At 35.3% G+C, this 23,087-nt stretch overlaps 1 protein-coding gene across 2 annotated transcripts in view; it reads right to left on the bottom strand.

Annotated features, from left to right (window-relative positions):
• The window catches only part of LOC105272307 (uncharacterized), a 78,461-nt gene continuing 55,374 nt past the window's right edge, over positions 1–23,087 (bottom strand). For both annotated transcript variants that reach the window (XM_011314379.1, XM_011314380.1), the window contains 2 exons: positions 6,602–6,712; positions 1–141 (listed from right to left, as the gene is read on the bottom strand). In XM_011314379.1, coding sequence (XP_011312681.1) covers positions 49–141; positions 6,602–6,712 — 204 coding nt within the window. In that variant the 3' untranslated portion in view covers positions 1–48. The remainder of the gene's footprint in view (positions 142–6,601; positions 6,713–23,087) is intronic.

Raw genomic sequence — 23,087 nt, 5'->3', positions numbered from 1 at the left:
AAATGATATCAGTATTCAATGAGTTTGCCAAAGGTAATGGTAATATTTTCACTCCAAGAATAATTCGGAAGAATTCATTGCCTCATGAGTATTATCCTGGAAATTCGCCAAAAGCATAACCGGTGGCTTGAAGAATCCAATCTAAAATATACAATTTCCTTGATAAATTCAGGGGATGTAAATCGTTCTATCGAAACATTAGTCATCATCACGGTCTGACATTTCCAGATATTCAGACACTTATATTTTCCCATTCCCACAAGAGCATTCCCACTTGGCGCCAGCTGAAATAGGCATCGAGGGATAAACGTCCTCTCCCCCTCCCAAAAAAAAGAAACAGAATGAAAAAAACAAAAAAATTCTTTCATCTAAAATTGAAAATATTCGTCGCGAAAATCCAGGACAGAGGAGAACAAAGGGATGTACAGAAGGGATGAAAGGGATGAGAAAAATTGCTGAAAAAAATGTCAGTATTTTGCTCTGGCTGTTTCCACTGCTCAACTCGTCGACTGATTAATCACGACAAAACCTCTCGCGGAAAAGTTTTTTTTCACCGTCCGATAAAAGTACTATAGAATCATTCCAATGGTTTCCATAACTCGTACACCCAGAACTGCAAACAAAATGTTAATTAACTTGTCCACGCAAATGCATGAATGCTCCCCCTCGAGTCTTACCTTGAAAATCCTTCGGTAAAGAATTTCTTCATTATAAGTTTCTGGAAGATTCTGGGCTCCATTGTTCATGGCCATCAAGGGAGACGAAAATTAATTTTTATTCCCATAGAGTCCTTCAAACGGTAGAATCTTCAACTTGCAAATAATTTAGCGTCTTATCGCGGCCTTGACTCTTGGTACAAAGTAATGCATCGTCTGACGTTTTGCTGTTATTGATCTGTCATTAGCAGTCGAGGTCGCAATCATTAGTGGAGCTGGGCAATTTTGTCTCGAGGAAGATCTGGTTATTCTCGTGACGCATTTCTCAAATTGAATACCGAGAGGATTAAGCAGGAGTGATTACCATGCTCGTGGGAGAAAATGAGATAATGCCATGCCCTGCACGTGGAAGAAAATCAAATAAAAATTACCAGAAAAATAACGACAAATCGATCTCTTCCGTAACAATTACCCACCAATCTGATGACTCGTTGACAACAAGTTGCTCCGTCATTGTACCGTAACGATTGAGAGGTTTTAATAGTTAAACTATTTCTTATTAATTTTTTTTAAATTTTTTTAATAAAAAGTATCGACACACTTGAATATCGTTTTCGTATTCTTTCGTTATATACCCTCAGGCGATTCGAGCCTGCATCAACATGATTGACGGACGCAGCGGATTGATTCGAGTGAATAATTAATTGGGAATAGAATTTTCGGAAAAACAAATGAATGTTTAGTGTCACGAATCGGCAATTTCACGAAAAGATTGATTAAGAAATCCTGTTGGTCGCTGACAAAAACAAGTTTGTTGCAAATGTAAATGAAGAAGCCTTTCTTTCTCAGCGCGTAAATAAATAGCTAGGTGTATCCTTGAATATAAGTTGCTCCATGTCCTTTTACAAAAAAAGCTCCACCCAAAAAAAAAACGTAATTTCGAGAGTGCTAATATTTATCATATTTGTCGGCAACGAATGACCGCAATAAATCGATGCGAAAAACCCTAAAATCATGCACCCTCACTTTTTCACTATGACGATGAGTAATTGGTTATCTAGATGGAGAAGTTGGAGATAAGAATTCTTCCACTCATCTTATTAGGTTGCTCCCTCTTGTCCTTTAATTTCACCAAGCAGCAAGTCGCCATTTGGTTGCTATTAGGTACAAACAAAAACGAATGAGCGTCATCGTCTGCCCTCCCACTCTCGATGATGGTGATTCTCTTCAGGCCTTGCCGACTTCTGCATGTCCCTTCATATATTTTCTGAAGAGTAGGAGGAAAGAGAGAGAAGAAATGCTATGCCATTCAATTAAGTTTATCTCTAGTGGACATTTTGGGGGGACACGGATATCGCAGATTCTCGTATCGGGTGTCCTCATCGTGATCGTTACCGCTCCCTCACCCTTTCGGATAAATTGTTATACGAAACTTATCGCTAGTTCTGATCGAAGATTTTTTCGTTAATCTTTTCGGGTCAGAGCTATTTGGAATGGGTAATGAAAATGGTGAAATGACGCGAATAACGGAAAATTCTTGGCCTGCTGCACAGCTGAGAACGGTATATATGCGAAGTGTTCTATTTACCAGGGAGATGTCTTGGAATATAGCCTCAGTCTTCTATGAATTAATTTTTATGAGTCTATGGTTTCAAAAATGAATCAACATAGAAAGAGATGTTGGGACTAAACATAAACATGAGCAATGAGGTTATGTGGCAAAGGGACTCGGGGTCCTTTGTCTGGGGATGACAAGTTTTCTTTTGGTCTCGTTGACCACTTTTAGTCTGCTGAGGCAGGTCAGAGAGAACCCACATTTCTTCCTCGTGCCATTTTTAATAAACTAAAATTAACGTATTTAATCCACGGTGTTTAAATTATTTCTCTGCGCTCCATACTCCATTAAGATGGACATTTATATCGAATCGAACTACAACCATACATGATATATTGGACCAAGCTTGATTGAAGTCGCGGGGTTCAAGCTTGGAATATCAGATCTGGACCATACTGAGAAAATCATTTTCTTTAGGCAATAATATTTATTAACCACAAGAAAAGATATTCGGTATTAGTAAGTCTTATGGGACTATTTACAGAGCGATTGCCAGATTTACTGGTGGATAGTAAATATTATTGGCTACAGCACATTTTTTTCTCAGCGCATCATCAGAATTGAATTTTTAATTTTCGTATGAAACGTGGACATTAAATTTAATTAAATTCAGGATAATTCACGAATGCTAAAAGATTTCAGAATTCAGAAAATCAGAATTTAATTCAATATTCAGAGACTTATAACCTAATTATTGCGTTGCCAAGTGGAAATAAAGATCATATGACTTTGCGGTTGGAGAAAATTTCACGTTCTTTTATTGTGAGATCTCAAGTGCAATTATCTAACAGTGCACTAGAGAATCTGGCCGAAACGGGGATAATGGAGCGAAGCAATTCTCCTAAAAAATGACCGGAAAATGACTCTCCTATACTGGGGTTCCTCATTCCAAAGGGCTGAAAATTCGGACCGTTGGTTTCTGTCGGAAAACCATAGCCAATGGGGGGAGGTACATGAAGGACCCTCCTTAGTACAACCCTCTTAGTAACCCTCTGTGGTCAAAAAATTGCCGTCACCGTGTGTGGTCAACGACGTGAAAGAACCATTGGGTGTGAATTATGTACGACTATGTAATAAGATCTGGATATTGAACAATTGATATTTCTGAAGTTTCTCACCAAATCTATCCAAGTGATGTCATTAGGGGAGGGTGGAGCAATATGGACCGGTGATTTTTTTTCACCGCCGGTAGAATAATTATAGGATATTGTCTTAGCTTGCTTGTCAGCAAATTGATTCCGATAACTTGAACGTGTTACGATCGATCCTTGATCTGGGGTCCGAGCTTTGCGAGATTTTCGAGGCTTACAATAACCCTCGCTCATCTTAGGTCGATTCGAATTTCAGATATATACGTATATCTGAAATCTATATGAATACATAAGATATGATCTAACAATTGCATAGTTGACCCACCAAGACCCACCAAGATAATTATTCATCCCGAATTCCAAAATCGAAAATTTCGAATTTAATGCAGACAATGCTTCTATTCTGAAGCAAAAATGGAAATTACTTTTGAAGGAGACAGAATGAGAGGTTGAATTAATAATTAAATGCAAAGACTCAGCGCGCCTAAATAACCCTGGGCCCAATCAAATGAATCCAACCCCACCGAAAACTCCAATTGCCCAAAAACTTTACACGAACTACATCAAGAAATTTCATTATTACTATTATTTGTCTCAAATCCCCTAGATTATTAACCATAAAGAACAAAAGAAATACGATTCTGGCGGAGCAAACGATAACCCCGAGGCGCTCTTTTCTCACGCAACGGAAGCTAGGAAATTCCCGGAATACCCGGGGTTCGATTTTCGCCGTGGGGTTTATACGGAAATTCTCCACTAAAGTAAATACTAAAAGAGTAGAAAAAAGGGAAAAATAACGTTGGAATGAACCATAGCCGACGTTTTACCGGGGCTTGGAATCGCGCTCACGCGGCGGCATAAATCAGTCGAGATTACCCCCTCCGCAATGTGGCTACGCGGAGATAATGTATCAGACCGTGTGTGGTATCGGCGGGGTTATACTTACTTTATAACCAAAAACATTTCACTATCACATTTGTATTCCAATTTCACCCTTAAATACCATTATATACTCAGAAAGAAATTTCTATGGATTAGTGTACAAGAAGTGCTCGAAAAGTATTGCTTTAAGTACTAAAGCGTTTCTTAAGGGAGTGCGGACTTTTGTACTTTTTCGAAGTCAAAACAACTTGATGGAAAAATTGAAGAATCAGGTGTCAAGTACCTGTGCAATGATATGGCTCGATTATTGTGATTATGATTATTAATTGGAACAACGAGAAAAAGTAAATATACTAAGATATGTAAAGGTAGTAAGAAATATAGTAAATATAAAGTAAAAATAATCAATAACGTTTTTATAACTGATATCATTCAATTTTGTCGCAATCGCCAATCCCCTTTGAATTGGTGAGAAAAACTGATTAGTTAATTAAAAATTCTATCGCCGTTTGAGATTTCAACTTCTGTACTTAGATGAAGTATTATAGTATGAGGGCATTCAAAGAATATAAAATGTACTTGGGATGACTACTTGTAGAACTTTCGGAATGTGAGCCTCCCCTTAAGACCAGCATGTACAACTGAGAAATAGTTTCTGTTTGTGATACATGAAACCACATACGATTGGCGCCGACATCATTTTGATGACATGACTTCTCTTAGGGAACAGAAGAATGATTTGGGTAATTTATTGGGTGGCAGAAGAGCGGGCCTTGGGGTCATCGATCACTTTCCTGGCGAGCAGTGAAGAAAAAAAGAAATAATAAATTTCTGTCGTTTGGGCGATAAGGGCGGAAGGTGTATGGAGGGTGGAATACTCTAGTGGGTGTGTCCAGTTTGGATTTACAAATACGGGCGATATGATGACGCCATTCGTTGATGGCGCGATTGCGTTGATTCGTTGGGTAAGATTAATTGCATTGTGAAAAAATAGAAGAGTTGTTTGGGGCAATTAATTAAAGAGTGTCAGTGATATTCGCAAAAAAGATTGCAGTGGAGAGATTACTAGGGCGACAGAAGAAAATGGTATGGAGATATCTTCTGGATAAATTTCTGGATCATATTGGCACATCGTGACATGTCTGTTGTGTGCACTTTGACATCGTAGTACTTACAGAATCATAAAAATAGTGAATGTTCGGTGAAGTACTACCTTACCAACCTCTAGGTCGTCGACCTTTCTGGGGTTCATACCAGCTGCGTCCCCGTCGCGAACCCTGGGTTACGCCGAGAGCTGGTATCATTTCGATTAAATCATATCTAGCAAGAACTTAAGAAATTTAATCAAATATAAATAAAAAAAAATTTTATATCTCTAGAAGGGAGGAGGAGTGAGAAGTCTCGTACATCTATAAAGCACCCATCATAAAAAATTAGGTGACTTGAAGTATAAAAATTCAACGGCGAAATCTAGGATACGTGTGAGGATGGTATTGTATCCCTTTACTGAATGTTCTTGCGAATACTACAAAAAAATAACTCGATTCAGGTTTATTTTGTACTCGCATCGAGAGTTTATAGTCCTGAATTGGATTTCTTTATATTCTTTATTCGAGAATGGATATCCCGGATTCAGGAATCTGCATTACTGATTTGGGAATATGCATTACCGATTCCGGAATCTAAATTCTCGATTCAAGGATGTGGATTCCCCAATCGAGGACATACATCCCCGGATCGAATGTATTCATATCTTTAATTCACGAATAAAATAAACGTGAATCAAGGTTTTTACTGTGATTGCTTATCAAGTTAATGTAGGAAGGCTTATGAAGTTCATAAAATGCGATCCCATAAAAGCAATAAGAGCCACTGAAATATATCGTTATAATTGAACACTATAAAATATTAAATGGCAGTAATTTATGAATGGTAATTAAATAAAACACTTTAGTTTGAATTGATAAATAAAACTTCCTCGGTCGGTGTTACCCTCTTGATATTGATTGGTATTTGTAAAATTTTTTAATATTTCTCGAATATTAGCAAATTTCTATTTCATGTCTCAAAATCATTCGAAATGTCTGAGTCCTATTTTTGAGGACTAAATTGGCTTTTACTTATGTTAGAAATCGGAAGATCTCAGTCTAAAGCTTGTACAAAGACAATCTTAGAAAATTTTAGCTAGACGTTTAAAAATGTGATATTTCCTGTTGAAATAGGAAGTGAAAGAAAATTAATTAATTAATTAATTAATTTCCCCCAAGGTACACCGAATGCCACAAAAATCAAGTTACTTTATCGAGTTTGAGGAAAAGTCGGAGTCATTCTGTGGGAGAAATTGAATAATATCTTACCTTGTTGATTTGACGCTGCAATTTAGTGATAGTGGCCCGATCTCGTTGCGCTGCGGCCCTCTCATTCTGCAATAGCTTCTCCAGTTCAAGGACCCTCTCCTCCAAACACTCCTGAAACAAATAAACAAAAAAAAAATGCATAACTTGGCCAGCCAGAAATTGAACAATATTGAGAATTTAAAGTCAACATAAAGGCACTGTCACAAGTATGGTGCAGATAACTCCTGAAATGCCGAGGTTTCCCATTGGTTGGCAGGTGAACCCTCAGGGTCAAATGTTTGTTTAAAAGTTGGCTTCGCCGATGTACCTCGACCGTAACGTGGACGATTAATAAAGACTGGAGAAGAAAATGGAGAGAGGGGTCTTGTTTACATAGAGCCACTTGCCTGGATCAGACGCCAACTCTGCCAGCCTGAAAATGTCAACGAGTACCTTGTGTATATACCCTCCTGGCTACGAAACTCTCCAAGTCATTGACCGTAACTTTTCATCAGTGCTTTGCTAATGATAAACAGTGGCAAAGTAAATTTTCCTCTAAAATTTTCGGCTGTGGTTGTAGCGAAATATGCAAGACCATTTTACCCGCTCGGTTATGAATTTCATGGATTTTATTATCATAGCGATAATAAACTCACACTCATTTCCTTCCTTATGAAATCATTACTTTTTTTAAGAACTTAAATCAAAAAACCTTGTTGGTAATTGATTCTTCCTCAACTTCTTCTCCATTAAGTATGTTATCAGTTCTCGAGAACTTCAAGATTGTATAGAATCCTTTATAAAAAGATATTATAGAAATCTACCTCTCTGTTTTTTTTTTCTTATTTTTTTAAACGTTTTCGTATTTTCATTGGACATCGCAGTAAAAATCGAATATACTAAAATTGACTAAAATTTATATACGTGGATAATAAATTATAACGTAATGAGGCTGTAAGTCTTAATGAATTTTCTGTTTGATTACCTATCGTAGAAATAATGGTTACATTGGCCATGGCTCATCTTGAAGGAGCAATGTCTTTTTCAATAGGTCTATATCAGGGCTCGTCACAGGGTTCTAAAGCTAGTCTCCTGAGTGGGGTTTCGTCACACTGTGGAAAAACTTATTCGTATGCCGGGTCACGTACTTCCGATTCAACCCTCCACTTCTGTGAAAGCACGTTTTACTACACCAGTGTCTCTCCACCCTAGTTTCACCTCCTCCAACCTGGAACCAACTCATCTCCAGCCTCGCGTGTGGTCATGTTCGTTTGTTGCCAGTGAAAAAGGGTTGCTCTAACGTCAACCTCTCGTTTGCATTTTTTCTTCTGTATCCCCATTTTTCTACACCCCTTCAATTCCCTCGTTGTGATGTAGCGCCAACTGGAGGATTAGTTTTCGTCGCTATCACACCAACTTTTAATGTGAAAACATCTTTTTTTTTAAAACTTTTATTTTATCTGCTTATTTATTACTCGATTATGGAGTCAATTTTTTTTTTCAGCCGCTGAAAAAAAATCTTTGGCTTCCGATACCGAATTCTCCAAACTTTTGGTATCATCCGGGTAGAACAAAGTTTTTCATTTTAATGAGTTTCACCGAAATTTATAGTAGAAAGTCAGTTGACATATTTAAAAAATCGCAATGGCAATTCTAAATTCTGTATCATGAAAAATTCAGTGGACTTCACATAACTGCTGTATGGATTTTCTCAACCGTTACGTAGGAAAATGTAGAAAAGAAAAATCCCGTATCAGGAGATAAGATCTTTTGGTACATTGTCAAAGTTTTCCTCTGAATTCGCTCCAGACAGTTGTGGGTACTTTCCCAAGCGCATTGTCTGCCAAAAAGCCTTTCTCACACGCTTTCGGAGTCAATGAGCAATATGGGATTCTCAAACCATTGCGCTACCATATTTATTTAATATCGGCTAGACTCTAGTTCTTTTGACAAATCATGAGAAGCTTAATGAACTATTGAAAGGGTATACAAGAACTTGACCAATTTTTTTTCAAGAAAAACCCTTCATACCGTTTTGAAGTTAGACTGTTGGAAAATTACACTTGAAATTCCAAACGAAAAATATTGAAATCCGTAACAATTCTCCATTGACGAATTGTTTAATTTATTCAATCTTCAGGTCCCTATCGAATTTCAAGTCGATATGGTTCTAGAAAGCTAGGAAAATGTTGAATATTTCAGGCATAATTTTCTTGAATTTTCAATGTATTAAAAATATTTCAATATTTTTTTCTGATATTTCATCTTTAATTTTCACGATAAGCCTAAAAATTCAACCTTTCATTAAAAAATAAATTATTATGAAATAAAAACCCAAATAAAAAAAATTCCAAATATAAGTGAAAAATGAAGTGAGTATTTCGAATTAAAATTAAATTGCAATTTGAAATTGAGAACCTAGATGACTTTCTAGCTTAAATTTCAAGATATTTAAAACAGTGTTCGCAGTTCGAGCGGGAAACTTGTAAAGAAAGTAGTAAAGTTGATATATACCGGAATAGCTTAATTTAACGCGCAAGACGAACTATTTGGCTCTCGTCACTCAACCCATCGAAAGATGTGTATTCACCATCGGTTCGTTCCTCTGCCCCTATTGGCGTATATTCAACCCTCTAACGTAATCGTTTACTCGCTTTTATTAGTCACCCCTTGGTAACACCTCTTTGAAGTCGAGGTATTTTCAATTTTCGCGCGAAAACACGCGCTTCGGATGTACGCCCTACGGCGGCATTTCAATATTTTAACGTCACTTTGGTACATTATCCATACATGGAGGTTCAACAAGCATATTGCCTTTTTATCCTTTTCTTTAAGCTTCAAATAAATTCGTTGTTTCAATTTGTCTGCAGTTTATATGACGATGTGGGATTGGCTGAAGGTGTGACCGGATTGTTTTTCCCTCACAAAAATTTCCCGGAAAAAATTTCTCCGTCAAAATTCCCCCGGAAAAAATTTCCCCTGTCAAAAATTTCTGCGGATAAATTTTACCCTCAGTGATTTCCCGGTATGTGTAATTACTGAAGGTATGATAAAGTCTCGTGATGAATATGGGGAATACGGTCAACGCAATTCTTATTTTTGTTTGGGGAATTTTTTTTCCGGGAAATTTTTTCCGGGAAATTTTTTCCGGGAAATTTTTTCCGGGAAATTTTTTCCGGGAAATTTTTTCCGGGAAATTTTTTCCGGGAAATTTTTTCCGAGAAATTTTTTCCGGGAAATTCCGGGAAATATTGTGGACATCTTTTATATATTTTTCGGTGAGAAAGATGGAAATTTATCATTTTGTTCGATTTTTTTCACGGAATTCTGAATTTTCACAGAAAAGAAAAAAGTTTCCGCGAACAATCTTGATAAATTGTGGAATTGAATACGATAAAAATTGTTAACAATGTAGCACATAATATTGTATCTGAAGATTTGTTTTCAATTTCGGGATTATCTGGAGAAAGATAATTGGATAAAGGGATGTAATAGTGGCTAAAGAGGATGACAGTATTAATAATAAAAACAATCGATTCTGATACGAATGATGTTATCCTACATGGGACATACTAGACATTGATGGACATTTCATTTACCTTCCGTTTACCAATCGATAACCATTCCCAGATGTGGTTGAGGCACTCAAATTCGAAATCACCGGTCCAAAGTCAATATTTGATTCCCCGTGGATTGGTCAGTGGCATGTAGAAGTTATCATTGAGATCATTGACCAGAATTTGAAAGAATTATTAAAGCTCGTGCATATCAGATCGATTTTCTCGAAATGTCAGAAGAAACGAGTGTGATATCGGAGTACTCGCAATCCTATTTTTCAAATGGGACAACAACCCACAATTATCAACAATTACTCCTATCGTATCTTTTCGCTTGCGAATATATCTTTTGTTCATCAAATTGAAGTACCGATGGATATTTTTGTTTGAATGCGCAATTAGTAAACAAATAGCTGTTTAAAATGGTATTTTCAACCGCCTTCAAAGTAAATCCAATGCATTTGTGTGACATTTGATAAGTAATTAGACGAATTGTGAAACTCTATTGAAATAAGTCGTTAATAGAATTAATGGAATCAATTCTACATTATTAGAAAGAATTTACGAAATGTCTTAATTTTTTATTTCAGTGGACTATATATAATTTTTCCCCCAATTAACATAATGTATTGCTGCACTCTATCTTCCAAGTTGATGAACGAATTCCAAATAATCAATTAATTCAATAATCTCCGTGATAAATGAATTTTCGTCCCTGAGAAGGGCTCATACATCAAATTTCCACAACCGGAACCCTAATTCATCTTGAAATTCACCAAGATGACATTCAACATGAATAATGGTTACAAACATCACCCAAATGATTACATTCAACTCAGCCATTTACCACTGGCCATTCCCTTCACATCCGTTCATCAAATTGCACAATTACCAGATGTGTTACTCACCCTCCTCAAATTTGAAATCAGCATTTGGAAATCAATATATTCGGGAATTCTATACCAAAAAAATTAATCCTCTTCGCCATTAGTAAATGTTTACAAACAAAAGCGAAATTTTGCAGTTATATGTCAAGTGTCAAATATACTAATTGTTAATGTTCCAATATTAACTCGTAGTTCCTGAAAACCAGCGATGAGTAATGATATTAATTGTGAAGAGTAGAAGTTTCCGTTGTTTACTTACGGAAAAAACCGAAAACACTTGCACCCAGTAGCGGAGTAGTTTTTCCATAGGGGAAGAATGGGGGAAGTGGCAGAAATAGCAACGACATTTGCTGAAATTAATGGTACTTACAGGAATATAATGACAGCACTTTCTAGAATTGATAACATATGTGTCAAAAGCTTGCGCTAAAAAAACCTGAGTGAAGAAGTTAGTGAAAATGACCTCGACGACAAAAAAAAATCAGTTAAAATGTCTTCATGAAAAAGAACTTACGGCAAAAAAGACCTCTGCGAAGAGAAAGAACTGGTAAAGAAAACCTACCTCAAAAGGACAACGACAAAAAAATAAAAACTAATAATTTATGTAACTCACTCGGGTATAGGTCATGTAACAACAACGAAATAAATTTTTGGAAAGTACGGGGAGACTGAATGACATGGTATTTTGGTACTTGGGACAAGTACGTCTTCTTTCACACATGAACTACTGATGCGCATTCATGCATTGGATGCCCTTTCAGTGTGATCCGAAGAACCTACTGAGAAGGGTTGTGTAACCCAAGAGTAATTAGAAACTCAGGGAAGGTTCAGGTGTTGGAGAATAGGATCAAAGTGGACTGTGTGTGAAATTCACAGGTGCCTGCAATTGGCAAGCAAACAATATATAGAGCTGTGGATTTCAGTAAAACCCTATCAGATATCCCTTTGCAAATGTTTCCTTTATGCGATGCCGCCTGCGATTTCGTCGTTAACGAAAGCATTCATGTACTGCCTTATTTCCTCATCCAACATCGTTGCACACAAATTACAAATTAATCCTTCAGCCCACGCTGACAGAAATTTCATGAAATTCCCGTCACAATGTCATTTGAATTTTCAATCATGAGAGTTCAAATTGATTTTCAATCGGAAGCGCTCACTAAATTTCTCATTGAACTTGTGAATTCGAGAAAATTTGGGTTTTCTTTTTAAATGATTATCGAGGTTCCAACCAAAGGGTAACATTTCGGACTCATTATGCATAATTAACTGTAGATGCTATTTAGTTAAGTTATTGTTCAACCTTTATTATTACTTTAATATTCACGAAATTAATTCATTCGTTAACGAATAATTCTACCGAAATATTATGTCACTGTGTAATTGTTCAAAGTTTCAAGTTGAACTTTCAAGGCGTAGTGTAATTAATTATGAAGTTATACAATAATCTATGACATAGAGGCATATAGTTCATAGACAGATTATTGATTATTTAATATTTCATATGTAAAATTTCAGATTTTGAAGAACAATTCCTGCTTAAACGACATTCAGTGTTCATTATTCACGAAATTCAAGAATATATTCAAGAAAAGTGGAATAGCAGTGAACAGGCCTGTTTGCTTTACGCGAAAATTTGTGAATTCCTGAATTTTTAGTCCCGAGACGCCCTGAAAGTTCAGTGCAATTCCAACACAATCAGAATCTTCGGAATTCGTCACGAAAAATTCATACAAACATGAATATTTTTGAATGAGATACGTCAACCGAATTTCACACGTGTCGGTTTCTCATTTTTATTTTGTTTTGTAAGAAGTTTCATGCTCAAATCTCATCATCTTCTCCAGATTCGGAAATGTTAATCTGAAACCTATATTTTTTTCACCATTTTGTTTATCCTTCAATTTTTATAATCTTTTTTGTTTTGTCCAATTGTTGATTATACTAATAATGAGTGCCCATTCCATCTAATTAATTTTTTTCATTAACCAAATGTTTTTTCAAATTTCGCAATTTTCGTTTTATTCACATTTTCATTTAACTTTCTATTGCCACCATTCTACATTCCGAAATTTTCCACCTTTTAAGGGTCTCCATTTTATCCTCGGACATCCATATTGCTGCAAGCTCCCCTATTAGTTCAAAGTATATTTTTTTCGGTGTAATAATTACCGGTGAAACAGAATAGAAGGATATACCAAACAATTTACTTAATTTAGTTTTAAAGACAAATTCTTTCCGCAATTTAATGAATTAAATAATTCTATTCTATCCTCATGTAATTTCGCAAGTTTAATATAACAGCGTAAGAAAGTTATAATGATATCGATTGGTCTCTGAGAAGGGGTTGACTGAGAAAGGGGTTGTTTAGAGGGAAGACGGAAGGGCCGTCGCGCCCGGAAATCACTGGCTATATTTTAAGAATCTCCCTATATACGTATGTTAACCTATCTGTCGCGTGATCTTGTACAAAAAGCCCCCCCACAGTTGGATAGATTTTGTGTTCTGTAGTGATAGGGATTTGCATAAAGTATCCCGCGGTTTGAGAAATCAATTTGAGCTTTCACGCTCCAACGAATACACCTTAACTCTCATTCTGTCCTCTATACAAACTTCGTCCCCTTTCTATATTCTTGGAAGTATTATTCATCCAGCTGTCTCGCTAGGTAATTATTAAAGCCATGCCAATTTAGGAAACTGCCAAATTGTTGTCAGGGAACCACGAAAATTGATAACCAGATGATTTATCACCGGGAAGATACATTAAAAATTAATAATATTGTAATAAATATTTTGATCAATTGCGTTCCATGATTTACTCAATTTTTTCTTCCTTCCAATCCTTCCTCTGGAATCAGCGACACTTTTTGTTATTTCACTTCGTGTTGTTTCTCTTTCGTTTGACACTTTATGTAACTTTTCCGTCATACCTACACAGAAAGTTCGATTTTACTCCCCAAATGACGGGAACAAAGCGGCATACTCTATTGCTCAGATTTCTGTTGATTTTGAGGATCTTCGGGATGACACAAGTCACATTCCTCCCAGCAGCACCTTTCTACCCGAGGGCGGAAAGTACTCACTTTCCCCCGCTTATCGGGGAGCAAAGTGCGAATTTTCCGTGCAGGTGTGTTGAAAAATTTTTATTCTAGTAATAATTAATCATCGTAGATATCGTAGTAATAACTAAATATATGGTGATTGTCTTCTGAATTCAAGAAGTTATTAAAAAAATCATTATCCATTTAATAATTGGTAATTTTTCTGTTAATGAAAAAAGATCTCATGTGCAAAGAATGACCGGTTTCATGTTTTCCCAGGATAAGGGTGCGAAGTCACAGCAATTTCGTCAATGTCAGAGATAGAAATGTAATTTCCTCTTCCTGGAAAGGAATTAAATTGAATCGATAAAAAATCTGAAATTATTCCGAATGATTTCTCTCTAGAGAATAAATGCTCAACTGAATTTCGGGAAAAAGATACCGCATGAAAGTGAGTAGACAGATACGATAAAAAGACACTGACATTTTCTCTGATAAAAATAGAGAAAAGGCGATGAAAGTTTTGCAAGCTTGAACACCACCTGCCGTAGAGTTTTGGATGGGTAGTCGTCAGAGGGTGGTGTCTACTCCGATAGCAGGGCTCTTCATTTCTATTAGCTTCGCCCTGTCATGCCTCCCCTTTCCTCCTTTCTCTCCTTTTCGTACACCTTTCCAACCCCCTCTTCACCCAACCCCTGTCTCATCCACATTTCCTCTCCATTCTCTCCGTTCTCAACCCCATAGCCGTCCAAGAGCAAAACCCCTCCTTCTATTGTTCTTTAGTAAAAGAGCCCATACTATCGTGTGCTGAGCTTCCTATAGAAAACCTTAAAGGAGCACTGCCGTAAACTTTCACAGGGCATCTACTAAATTTACCATCAAACCTACCCCCCTAAACTTACCTACTTTTTCTCAACTCAAATTTATAATCGTGTCAATCTTATTTTTACCAAAAAATGCCGACATTAAAATTTCATCGAACTATAGATCATGATGTGCCCTTATATCGGCATTTCTAAGAGATTTTTATTTTCCTGTAGGATATGTTTTTCTGGGAAACAATTTTCTCGAGTTCCAAAAATGTTTTCAACGTCCGCTAAATAGTCATTCTTTTTCTCAACAGTCTATCATCGGATCTATAAATAATTCACAATTTTTTTCAACCGAGGCAAAATTTGGAGTAAATCTTACACAACATAAAAATTGTTTTTGTAAAAGGTTGACTTAACATTTTGTTTGTATAGATCTCAGATTTTTTGGAAAAATCCTGAACCCCGATTTTGTTAGTACAATTTTAAAGATAAATCTCTCCTCGTGTAACATTTAATAATTTTTTGTCGAATTCTGAAGCTCGAGAGCTGTTAGCGAAGCAATTAATCATCGGATCCTGATAAGCTTCTCCCCATCTGGTGGGTAAACAGCATCGAATGAACAGTATGTTTCAATATTATATCAAATTTACGTGACTTCTATACTACACTATTAAAAAACTAAACTTGAAATTTTCAGTGAAAGAACTTAAAAGTTTTACCAACCACAAAGTGACATGAAGCCCATGTTTTCATTAAAAAATCGAATAGGATTTATAATGAAAAATTCAATTTTCTTAGATTTTTAGAATAAATTAGATATTCACTAGCCGTTTCAAATTGAAATTGAATTTATATAATATAATAAAAAATTGATATGATTTTGTGGCTAACGTTTCAAGAAATTTTTGAGTATTAATTATAACAAAAAGACAAAAATAGTATAAAAAGAATCAATTGAATCCGAATAATGAATGAATTGTTGAAACATTCTCAATTAAAAAAAAATTGAACATCTTTTTTAATTATTAATTTTGTTCTTCGAATTTCGAGGCATAAGTTGGAAGGAAAACTTTCAGTTGGGCTGTAAGACGTAAAAAATGGAATTGCTATGAAGATAATATCGTGGGGCAAGTTTTTTGTTTGCCGCGCGCAATCAATCATGTGATTTTAATAATCACTTTAGAATGATCAAACTCCTTTGTCTGATCCTAAGATTTTCATCCCTCACATTTCCCTAGACTCTCATTTTTCGGAGGCCTTATACCCCTCCGAAAACTTCCCCATTTTTTTTTGTCATCTTCTCCAGTTCCTCATTTCCTTCTCCTTTCAGTCCTCCAGCACACTCGAGGAGAAAGCAACCCTAAACCCTCCAACTTCCGTACTGCTGACTCCTGACAATTCCACCAACGAATTTGCCGGATCATCCGTAATCACAGTGAAAGGAAAAGTGGAATTGAAATTTTATGCCAAGTGACTACGAATATTCATACGTAAAAGGCTGAGGGGCACCATGTGTATTCAATCATCGTCACAGCCACTGACACAAAAATTGGTACAAATTTACACTGAAAAAAAGTATTTTTCTTCTAAACCAAATATTGCTTGGAGAAAGTCTGCTAAATATTAGTCACAAGTACTTTGATTTTGTCAAAATAGTATAATATGCATCAAGGGCGGAAAGTCATATTTAAGTATGTGCATACACGGAAAGAAAAATACCGGAAAAATTACGGAATTTTCTCGTATTCGTGGGGTGACCTTGGTTTTCGGGAAAAAATACTGTAAGTTCCGTAAAAATTTTCGTAGCGAGCAGGAATTTTTACGAAACTTTCAGGATAATTTTACGGTACCTCCAGTACTTTTTCCCGAAAAGCAAGGTCACCCCACGAATACGCGAAAGTTCCGTAATTTTTCCGGTATTTTTCTCTCCGTGTAGTTTCATCAAGACGCGAGACGCCATGGGGTCGAGTGATTTCGAACTTGAATCTAGAAAAAGAAAGATTAAATGACGATCAATCTCGTAAATACTTGATCGACGCTTTTTTTTCTCAGGGCTCAGAGGGGATAATCGACGGTTATCAGACCTGAGTGATGAGCATTCATCTCTGACAGTTTCAGTGAATTATTCACGCGGGTAGTCGTAACAATGCCTTTGCAGTTTATCGCTGAAAATGTTGCACGTGGATAATCATCTCTACATTACTTGCAGTGACGTTAAAAATTATTCGTGGAAATATTCTTGCTCCGGTGATTTAAAGTCTAAAGTGTAAAGGGTTCCCACAACATTGGATACTGGTAATTCTACAATGTCTCATTGCAATTCATTAATTTCTACAATTCGTTCTTACAATTCACGTGTTGTTCTATCGATGAACAATTATCGTTGAAAAATTATTCCCTGAATTTTATTTAATTCTGGAGACCAATAAAATTGAATAAGGTTTGAAAATAAAATAAAAACCTGCGTGACAGCCAAATTTTGACGCTGGAAATGTCAAAGTTCAATTAAGATACTGGCATTGTTGAAATCGGGTAAAATGGACATCCTAATTTCCGGGCATTTAGTATTTGTAATTGGTAAGAAATCTATTTTGAATAATAATAATGATAGGCGGTGAGAGGGTGAAATGATGAGGCGGCACTGCAGAGAGGAAGGAAGAATGATGAATGAGTCTCTAAGGGTCTGTCTGATTACAAGGGACTAAATGATCGGACTGAAAGTTTGAGGGTTAATATTTAAAATTCGTTGAAGATACACAGGAAGTTTCGTCATGGATCAAGTCCTCTGGGGTCTACGATCCAGGAAATGAAATAGGTGTCTTAAAGAGTCGGTGGAAAAATCACCGAGCCGGTTAATCGTGCCTTTCCGTGGGATCCGACAATACCGTTCCTCAGTGAAATTTTTGAACGGATTCACACGGCAGTTTGAACCTGTCAGAGATGGCTGCTTTCTTGAAATATAAAACATCGTTTCTGTGTTTGTCAGGAGTGGGAAACAATAGCGGTGATATACAAGGAGGTGAATGGAAAATGGTTTTGAAATATATTCTGCGAATATCGTGGGGAAGAAGTTTCGAATAATCTATTGAATTCGGAAAGAGATTCTTTTCACAGGGAAAAAAAGTTTTAAAAAATCAAGGACTACTCCCTAATTTTCAAAAACAACCGGGAGAAAGTAATTAATAATTAATTTATGAGAATTATTAATACTACTTAATACTCAAATATTTTAAGATATTTTTATTGTCGTGTAGATTTACGTTATGGAGGTCAATTTTATTGAGTTTAAATTATCTGAAAAAGACACGGAAAGAAGAAAGAAGGAAGTAGTTGATTCAAAAAATATACTCGCTTTCTTTCGACCATTTAAATATGTGGGGAATATTGATGATCCGGTCAATTATTTTCGTGTCACGATCGGTTGTTCGCACATTCCGATTTATAATTTGGTTAGTATATTTCGACACTTTGGCACAGAAAATTTCTGGTGTAACCTTTTATTATAAATGATGATAGAAATAATTTTAAATCAATTTCATGATTCAGCAATTTCTCAGTTTTTATGTTACTTCGAATAGCTAATCGATCTATTGACCCATTTACACTTCAATGATCAATTCAAAGAGAGGGACATTTTGATTACCGCTGATGATACTACAAACAACAAAAAAGAAAAGCCGAGAGGGGCGATAGAAATTGAATTTTATCGATGACTTGGCAACTGGAAGTGATTTTTCAAAACCTGGAACCAAAGGTTAAATAATTCTTCTACTAATTGACTTTCACGGAGAGTGATTTCCCTCATGTCTTATGATCCCAAAACTCCAAAGATTTTGTACTATTTTTAAAGATTTTTTTTTAACATCAATCAATTAAAAACAATCAATTTTTCAACAGTCATTCACCAAAAAACTAATATAAATAATATATTTGGTCGTAGACATTTTATACGCGCAAAAAAAAATCCAAATTTCAGCATTTAATTTCGGCTAATCGGGGCAAACAAAAATATACCCGGGACATTCACCCGAGGAATGATTGGAGCTATTTTCAAAGAAATCCCTGACCATGGAGTCTGAAACCACACGAATGATCATGAAATGCCCTATATATTTGATTACTCGGCAATATTTTGGGTTGACAACTAGAAGAGACTGATGAATTAATGTTATATGTTTCGGGATTGAGCGACTTTCGTTATCTCAACGTTTTATGTCCATATTCAATGGTGATATGATAAAACAAAAATTATTCATATAAAAATAATAAATAAATAGAGGGTAAAAGAAATCCTGGAAAAAGACATTTTTTTCACGACTTTTTAGTCAAATTTTTCAAAATTTCCTTGAAAAAAGTTTTAAGAATTTTCACATTTCTGTTGAAAAAATGTGAAAACAATGTCTGCAGGGTCGCTTCAGATGATTCAGTATCACCTAAATTTTAGGTCCTAAAACATAACAATTTGGTACTGCCAAAAAATAATATTTTTATATTTATCAGTGAATTTCCAATCAAATTTTTTTTTATAAAATAATTGACTGAAGTCCAATTTTAAAACAGAATTATGTAATTATGTAATGGAGTATTATTCATACCAGCGTAATTAATCAAATTGTCTTTTTTGATATTAATTGAGCATCAAAATATGGAGATGGTCTTTTAAGCCTCAAGCTACAATACTCAGACGCCTGAACATGACATTTTTGGTGTACCTCCTTCTGAAGCTGGAATTCACTTGGAATTTCTGAGACCATGTACTTCAAACTTTGAAAGGGTTGGTCTGAAGAATGTCTGGAAGCCCCTAATTCCAATTCTGAAGGAAACAGAGGGTTAAGGAGTGTTTAGTTTCATTAGCCCTTGAGGACCAGCGTCTACTGAGATGTCCTTTTTATCAACCTATCCATATATTCCATACCACTAGATAATCATAGAGAAGACCGAGACAAAATGAACGGCAAGGAAAAATCATAAAAATTTTTCTTCTCATATTTGTCAATGAAACAACTAAATTTTAGTTAATTCCAGTGACTTCTTCCACGTATTTCAATGATTTAATTTTTCTTTTAAAATAAAGAGGACTAATTAAAGTTCTTAGGCTACATTAAGTATTTTACTCGACTGCAAGAAAAGTACTGAAGCTAATTTTCTAGTAAGAAAATGATGAAACAAGCACTCCAATAATTTTTCCTAGGTTTGTGAAATGATGCTGTTATGAAATTCGTTTGTTGTCGATTGCCAAGGAAGAATAGATTAAATAATAATTACATTCCAAGGGCAGAAAGGCCAAGATATAATATTTCCTATATATAATATTTTTCTTTCCGTGGAATTTGATTTTACCTAGTGTACCTTGTTCCTTATTTTAAAAGAATTCAATGTTGAAGAATTGGCAGAGATAAGAAAAATTCATAGTGATTGTCTTCTTATATTTTTCTCGAGGATCTCGGTATAATTGGCATACGGGAAGATGGTGGTGTTCGATTCCCTTTGTGGGATCAAAGTATTAAGGGGAAACAGCGGACTTCCATTGTTACATTACTACAGTAATACTCGTCCCCTCAACGCCCACTGGGGTTTTTCGAGTTATCCCTAGTACATTGTGTCACCCTCATCAGGACCGAATGCCTCGGCTCTTCTTATTTGTTGTGAAAATTCAAAATTTGTTGGAACTAAATGGTGGATTTAATCTATTCATCATTCGAGGGCAAACATAAGGGGAAACACACTTATTGAATTAATGCAAATTCAACGGAACAAATAGAAATGGACATGGTCAGCAGCTGGCATCGGGATTCTTGTCGGTTATATCTCAAGTCATTATGTTTAAAATTATCTCGAGGTCATTAAAAATCAGTGGGTGAAATACAGTGCAATATCATTAAAAATTATCATCAGGTGTTACCTGTTTTCTTTTAGTTATAATATCATTAGTTTCACCAATAAAATTTCTCGGAAACAGTTGTGGTAAGATTGAAGTTCCGAAAAAAATCAACGGAAGTCTTGATTCGTTCCGTTCGGGATAATCCACTTACATGATTGATGACTTGATTAATGATTGTTGAATTGTTCCGGAAATTAGTTAAGAGAAATGCATTTTTTGTTTGATACTTTTTTTGGATTTAATTTCTCGACATTTGATGTGTAATCACAAGCTTCTACAAAGGATGACTTAATTGCATAAATTTCGTTATCTTCATTTATTTATAATACTCTTATTAAAAAAATGAAAGACATTAAAAAAATATTATGAATAGTTTGGTAGTTGTAGGTAGCGGTATAGTAGTGGCTATTCAAGAATCTCTTATCGGAAATTGTAGCAAAAAATTACATAATGTTAATTTAAAAAATCCATGAAAAATCGCTGTTTTTCCTTAGCATTATGTAATTCATAGTCCAATTTTTGGTAAAAATTCCTGAATTAGCAATACAGTAGATCTGTAATTTGCATAAATGTCTGTGGATGAAGGAGTAATTTTCAATAACAAAAACCAGTATTTTTCGTGTTAGAATCAAATAATCAATCGGTATAATAAAAATTATGAAAATGAGTATCAATTCAGATAACTACACCAAAAGAGAGTACACGTAATTATTCCGATCTTTCCAGAGGTCTGCGAATGATGATATAATAATAATGAATGATAATGAATAGTGTTGAAGGAGAATTGAATTAATGTGTCAAGTTCAGAAACGAAAGACGAAAGAAACAAAGATTCGAAGAGAGATAAAAAGATATCTAAATCTTATATAATAATATTCGTTGATGTTCTTGGAGTTTTCTGAATATGTGAAGTTGTGGGGTGGAAAAAAGTTGGTGAAAACTCATCAAAAACCGTTGGACAGCCACCAGATGACTGGGTTCACACGTAGCTCATAACCTTTGCCTGATCCCCCGGGATTGACGTTAATAATAATAGCTCCTTAAGCCCGACGAAAGGGCAGACAGGTATGAATATTGTGACAGGTTAACATCGAGGGTCATTTCGTGGGGTCAGTTTTAAAATCAAACCCCACACATACATTTTCATGCGTCTCAACAGTGTGCCAAAGACTGAACAAAGGACTCTAGGATAACCATCTTGGGATTTCGGAGAGGTTTACCCTGATTAAAATCGGTTTCCGTAGATGTCTCACTGACATACGCATCTTCAGACCCCACCGAAACCCCTCGGTAACATTTCTCAGAGGAGCCTTAAAGAGATTCTATTTGAATTTTCCCTCATCTTGATTACCGAAGGGATTTCATACCCAAAATTCAACCGTTCAATCCGCTCGGCAAACAGCTCCACCAAAAAATCGTTGAAATATGCCAATTGCATCATTCCTTTGTACTTCTACGTGAAATAAATTTCTAGTTTTTTTCAATTGATGGAGAGTTGGGGGCAGGCTGTGTGATCATGTTTGGAATGATTGATACACTTCAGTTATTCATCGGTATTAAAACTCATTCTTTTGACTGCTGAAGCGATAAAAACCGGAAAATTCTGTATTCACAGCAAAAGGATATAAAGCCGGTCCAATAATTGATTGGGAATTCAATCATAAAATTGACGCGGAAAAAAAAGCTATCCCTTTGTGATTTTTGTTCGGGTCTGACGTGTGTTCTGATCATGAACATAATCAATAAATTCTAACGCTGATTACCATTTTATCTTTATGCGAACGTCAATTAATGACGTTCGAGGACTCATCAAAAATTAAACCATCACAAATCATTCACTATTAAAAAATCACACTTGAAGTTGCAAGTGAAAAACATAAAAAATAATAATTTTGACTGATTGCATTGACAATGTCAGTTTAAAAGCCACAATTACTACAGCACTGGAGGAACTTTTTGGAGACTTAAAAGATATAGCATGTCTATAATCTAATGAGAATTAATTTTTATATTAAAAAAATGTATTTATCATACTAGCGTATATGGCGCGCTATGCGCGCCAAATCGTCCATGTATGGGGTGTTATCATTGGAATATATATATATATATATATATTCATAGTTATTTCCAATATAATATGTACATATATAGAATTTCAAAAAGAAAAAAGAAAAAAGTCTAAAAATTTATATAAAAAATAATTTAAAATTTAATAAATTTAATAATTTAATTTAATTTGTTTTTTAAATTATATTAAATTTATATATTATTATATATATAATATATTATATATAATATAGATATATTTTGATATAAATAGCGCCAAAAA

The sequence above is a fragment of the Fopius arisanus genome, unplaced genomic scaffold (assembly GCF_000806365.1).
Source record: "Fopius arisanus strain USDA-PBARC FA_bdor unplaced genomic scaffold, ASM80636v1 scaffold00159, whole genome shotgun sequence".
Taxonomy (NCBI): Eukaryota; Metazoa; Arthropoda; class Insecta; order Hymenoptera; family Braconidae; genus Fopius; species Fopius arisanus.
The sequence above is the reverse complement of the archived record's forward strand: the minus strand, read 5'-3'. Positions and strand labels throughout refer to the sequence as shown.